This window comes from Sitophilus oryzae, unplaced genomic scaffold (genome assembly GCF_002938485.1).
Source record: "Sitophilus oryzae breed Bouriz unplaced genomic scaffold, Soryzae_2.0 scaffold_1297_pilon_pilon, whole genome shotgun sequence".
Classification (NCBI taxonomy): domain Eukaryota; kingdom Metazoa; phylum Arthropoda; class Insecta; order Coleoptera; family Curculionidae; genus Sitophilus; species Sitophilus oryzae.
This window is the reverse complement of record NW_022145945.1, coordinates 5,680,976-5,686,140: the sequence shown is the minus strand read 5'-3', so window position 1 is coordinate 5,686,140 and position 5,165 is coordinate 5,680,976. Positions and strand designations below refer to the sequence as shown.

The 5,165-nt window shown below is 30.5% G+C and overlaps 1 protein-coding gene across 1 annotated transcript; it reads right to left on the bottom strand.

Moving 5' to 3' along the window:
• Positions 1–4,231: 4,231 nt before the first annotated feature.
• LOC115874647 (RING-box protein 1A) lies at positions 4,232–5,165 on the bottom strand. Its single transcript, XM_030889858.1, has 5 exons — positions 4,967–5,165; positions 4,882–4,909; positions 4,705–4,826; positions 4,413–4,498; positions 4,232–4,356 (listed from the first exon to the last, which is right to left on the bottom strand). Exons 1-5 carry the CDS (start codon positions 5,057–5,059, stop codon positions 4,344–4,346), a joined length of 342 nt encoding a protein of 113 aa, XP_030745718.1. The 5' UTR covers positions 5,060–5,165; the 3' UTR covers positions 4,232–4,343.

The following is a 5,165-nucleotide window of genomic DNA, read 5'->3' as shown; positions in this document are numbered from 1 at the left end:
ATTTGGTGGGTAGGCTATCTGAGCGACAGTGCACACAGTCCTACTGTGCAAAGTTAGATACGAGTCGTTTTTATCTTCATCAGGGTGGGACTAAGGATTTGATATCGAAGAAAAATGTGTGTCGATTTCGGCATAATTGAGGGCTCTCGACGTTTCGAACCGATCGATGCCTCTAAATGGACGAAATCGTCAGGATTTTTCTTAATTATGGGTCGATTAGAACCACACTCGGCATGTGGATAGAGATACCCGAATTAGGGTTCGGAACCGGGAAATACCGGTACCGAAAGTACCCGGTTCTTTTGAGACATCAAAGAAATTATTAATTCCCGGTTTTTTCGGGACTCGGTAATAATAATTAAAAACATATTTTTGTTACGTGCGAAAGACTTTATAGTATTAGTTAAATTTTTATGGTTACATTTTTATAGGCATTTGCATCTTTAATTGAAAATGTTAAGTTTTTTTTCCAAATTCATGAAAGCCCATTAGTCAGTACCGAAAATACCCAAAAAAACGGGAAATCCCAGTTTCTAAGAAACGCGGTACCGAAATTACCGGTTCCGAAAACCCTAACCCGAGTCCTCAGACGGACAGAAGGTTATTTTAGTACAAATTTTGTAAAAGAGAATCAAATTATTTATTAATTTTTAATTTATTGCTTTTTCACAAACCAAACATTTCAAACTACAATTTTTCAAACATGTTCTTCAAATCCTTCAATTTGATAGCTGTTAGTAAGAAGTTTCACTTCAAATATGCGCACATAGTGCACACACATTTTTTTTTAGTTTATATACCTACAGTTCGTCTGGTGGATCTATGTCTATGAAAGGAATGAGGACAAAAAACATTTAAATAAACAGCAATATATTTTATACGTCGACTTGACGAGTACGTCACCGCAAATCGCTCCGCCCACTCACTTTATTGGCTACTTGCAAATTTGTCGAATTTTTATTGATGGGACGCGTCGTCTAATTTTTTACGATAAACATCGAGAGAATATCGTTTCCCCTCTCACGGATACCCCGTAGCCACAGAACGGACAGACGTACTGTATGTATAAAATTCCAAAACTATGAAAATATCGTATAGTTGAACGAATACCCTTTGTTGATATCCGGTTATCATAGAACATAGAACACAGATCCAAAAACTGAAAAACACTCGGTATAATAATTAGGTAAAAGTATAATAAATTAGTTATATTTGAAGCAATAAAAAATAAAATGCAAACATCTACAAAAAAAACAAAAGAATAAACATTAAATAAATGAAGACTTGAAGTAAATAATCTGCAAAGAGTACCAAAAAATCGGTTTGTCATGTCGTATTTGTAAAATAAAAATCAGACACCGCCTGTTCATATACCTACATTGGTTATGGAGAAAAAAATATTGTTTATCTCGAAATAATGATTGTGGCACTTAGGACATTATTTACTTCAAGTCTTCAAATAATGTCAATCATTTTGATCGTCAGCTGTTTACTTCTCAAACATTTATGGTTTGTGGTTTTTTTTTAAGTTCAAACTCACTGACGGCCAGGTCGCAGCGACCAGCCAACGGCCAGGATGCTAGTGCGCGTTGTATCATTTGATCCTTGATTATGAATAATTGATTTAATGGTATTAGGTGTCGCGACCAAGCTGCGACAGCTTGGGTGTGGCGTTAGTGCGCGTTATATCATTTGATTGGTGGTCGTTGGCTGGCCGCTGTGACCTGGTCGTCAGTGCGTTTGAGCTCTAATAGAGAACTATGTGTACCTACTTAACTTCAATATTTATTTTACCGACAAACCACAAACCTCTAAAGTGGAAGTTTGGCATTATTGGAAACATGAATAAATGAATGTTAAATGTGTGTATTAGGTTAAAAACTACATATAGTTAATGATATGCGTATATGTATATTGTGAGAATGTAAACCCCGAATGATAACAATGAAAGTGATATTTTTGCAGGTAGATCTATTGTGTTTGTTGTATAGTTTATAATGACGTTAGTACACTTTCTAAGAAGTAGAACAAAAACAGTTCTGAGTTAAAAATTTGGACAATTTAAAAAAAATATATATTTAGTGTTATTTTTTAGTTTCATCATTAAAGTACCGTATGATCGAAAAAAAAACGGCGTCAGCGATGACTGTGAAATAAAGATCGCTGTCATTTCATATGTAAAATTATATTATAGGGAATGTCATCAATGTTCATTTCCAAGGCAACTGAACATCGTTTTTTTTTTCGATCACACGTAGGTATTTTGTGATCAATTTTTTTATGATGAAACGAGCTTTCATTTTCCAAGTTAAAAAATCCTAAAGTAATAGTCTATAACATTCCTTCAAAAAAAGACTATACCTACACCATTCTTGACCATAATAAAACTTTTTATATTGTATCTTCTACTTATCAATGGCAAATCGTAAGTATCAATTTTTTATTTTAGATATTGTTTAGAATAAATGTCTACAATTATGTTCAATGTTGACATATTATAATATGTATCTTGTTGCTGTTACAATAATACCTGGTATTTCAGCAATTTACGAATGTACCTAGTATTTTACATTAGCATACAATATCATCCATCTGCCGAGTTAGCAATACCCTTGTTTATACAGGGTGAATCTTAAATAAGTGCAAATATTATATAATATTTTTAGGGTTAGTCTATTTCGACCCCAGAAACACAATTATGAGTTTTTTTCCAAAAAAATTTTCTGAAAATTTTAAATTTTTTAAAAAAAATTGGATTTTAAAAATAATTTTTAAAATAGCATTACCAGGAATTGTACTAGGAACTATTGCATGCCATATATATCTGGAAATATTGTTAAAACATGCACTACTATACAATATGATCGAAAAAAGAACGGCGTAAGCGATGGCTATAAAATGAAAATCGCTGTCATTTTATATGTAAAATTATATGGAGAATGTTATCAATTGTCATTTCCAAGCCACGGTCAAAATATACTACCTCTAAAAATATTTGCACTTATTTAAGGCTCCACCCTGTATAAGAGCAAAATATACAGTTCCTGTCTCTAAAAATTAAAACAAAATAGTCTGTTATTTTTTGGTTATAGACCAGGTATTTTTTTTTATTATTCTAGAGTAAAATTTGGTACATTGGTAAATTAATTTAATATAAAGAAATACTATACTGGAAATAGATGTTTTGTTGTTTTCTACAAATACAAACTCATCTGATAAAACATATAATTAACTTTGATTAATATATAAATCACTTTAAAACTACCCTCTTAAAATAATTCAAGACTATCCATAAAATTTTATATCCACTATTGCTAGGTAACTTTTTTTATTATTATATGTAGAGCTGTTGTTTCATATTAGTATACTGATGTATAATTTCAAACTCTTTTATGAAAGAACAAAGCATGAAATAATTGAAGCTATTAGTGCAAAAAGGTGATTTTTCCAAAAAGTTAAATATTTTACCCAAAAAGGCGAATTTATAAAAGTGTTATATTGTAGTTTATTATATTTTTGTGCAAATTATAACTTAAAATTTATGTACACTGTTAATTTTCTATCTATAATACTAAAATAAGTTACCATTAACCTAAATTTTCATATTCAAAGATAAAAAATTCCTTTTACCTTTATGACAATAATGTTGAATATATCAGTACATTTAATTCTGTATGCAACTGACCTATACCTACTAAGTACTCTTCTTACTGCTTCTGTATAAATATGCTGTGATATAAAATTCTATACTGGGCCAACACTATACCTAGTCTCCCCTTTTCTATCTTATCTCTATCTTTAATTTCTACATTAATTTATGAATTGCTTTCCAATCGGTAATTAGAAGTGAATGTGAACATTTAATGTTATGAATACTCACTTTAAATTTACTTATAAATATAATATAATTCTGTGATCCTGTGTGAATGAAATATATGTAATATACCCTCATACCCCTTTTCCCTTATCCTCAACTTTCTTAACTTCCCTTTAAAAAGACTGTTATTTAATAAGATATTAAACTCTTCAAGTAGTGTCAAAAGAATTTCATATTATAGGTAGTAAATCAAAATAAAACATTTTCATAATATAATCTTGAAATTTTAGTGACACTACCATATAAAACACATATAATTTAAGAATAAACACCCCAAGTTACATAGTTCACTTGCTGTTAAATATTTAAAAAATACTAAAGACATTCAGTTAATGTAAAAATAAAATTGTAAAACACAATCTGTGATTTATTTATTATCCAAAAAGTATTTTACAAATGATGAATAACCAACCATAATATGAAACCGGTAATTATAAATTAGTTTAACCAAAAAATATCCCATCTTCTAGTGACCATATCTATAAAAAAAATTATTAAATATACCCAATAATAATTAATGTCACAAAAAACTTACTTTTGGAATTCCCATTCCCTGTTGTCCAAAGGACACACTTGTCTTGTTTTTAACCATCTTGAGATGCAATGAAAATGGAAAGCATGCTAGAAAAATTCATTAAAAATTAATATCAATTATATACCTAATATGATCGAAAAACAAACGGTGTCAGCGATGGCAATGAATTGAAAATCGCTCTAATTTTATATGTAAAATTATATGAGGAATGTCATTGATCATCATTTCTAAGCCAACGGGGTCCCGGTCTTTTTTTTCGATCATACGGTATAACATATTCAGTTAAAATTACGTTGCATACTCCCCAAGCAACTGTACATTCCTCACTAGTTGCAGAAGCTTGATTTGCTTGGCATTCGATGCACAAATCCATAATATGATTGCGACAAATAGCACAATTATCAACGACAATATCTACGAAATTAGAAATTTATAAAATGCTTATCCTGTTCTACGGAATTGTACTTACCCCAAGCCCATAAAGCGACAGCATTCCACTGAAATATTAAAAGAAAAGGAAATTTTGATTTGTCATTTTGAGGTTATAGAGTTACCTTTTTAACTTCGAAGCGTTTTCGGTCGCCTTTAGAGCTGCTCGATGTTGGCATTTCTACTTCGTCAACGTCTACGTCCATTGCAGAAGCCATTTTTTGTTATTAAAATTATTTTTTTTAATTTCTTTTATTCAGATCTTGATTGAGAGATATTCAGATATTTACACTAAATTTGACATTTGACTTGATGCTACATGAA

Bases quoted from the DNA above. Each gene is read 5' to 3' on its own strand.
- LOC115874647 (XM_030889858.1), bottom strand. From the start codon at position 5,059: ATGGCTTCTGCAATGGACGTAGACGTTGACGAAGTAGAAATGCCAACA. The intron at 4,910-4,966 runs GTAACTCTATAA...TTAATATTTCAG, and splicing joins AACGCTTCGAAGTTAAAAAG to TGGAATGCTGTCGCTTTATG. The intron at 4,827-4,881 runs GTAAGTACAATT...CTAATTTCGTAG, and splicing joins TGTCGCTTTATGGGCTTGGG to ATATTGTCGTTGATAATTGT.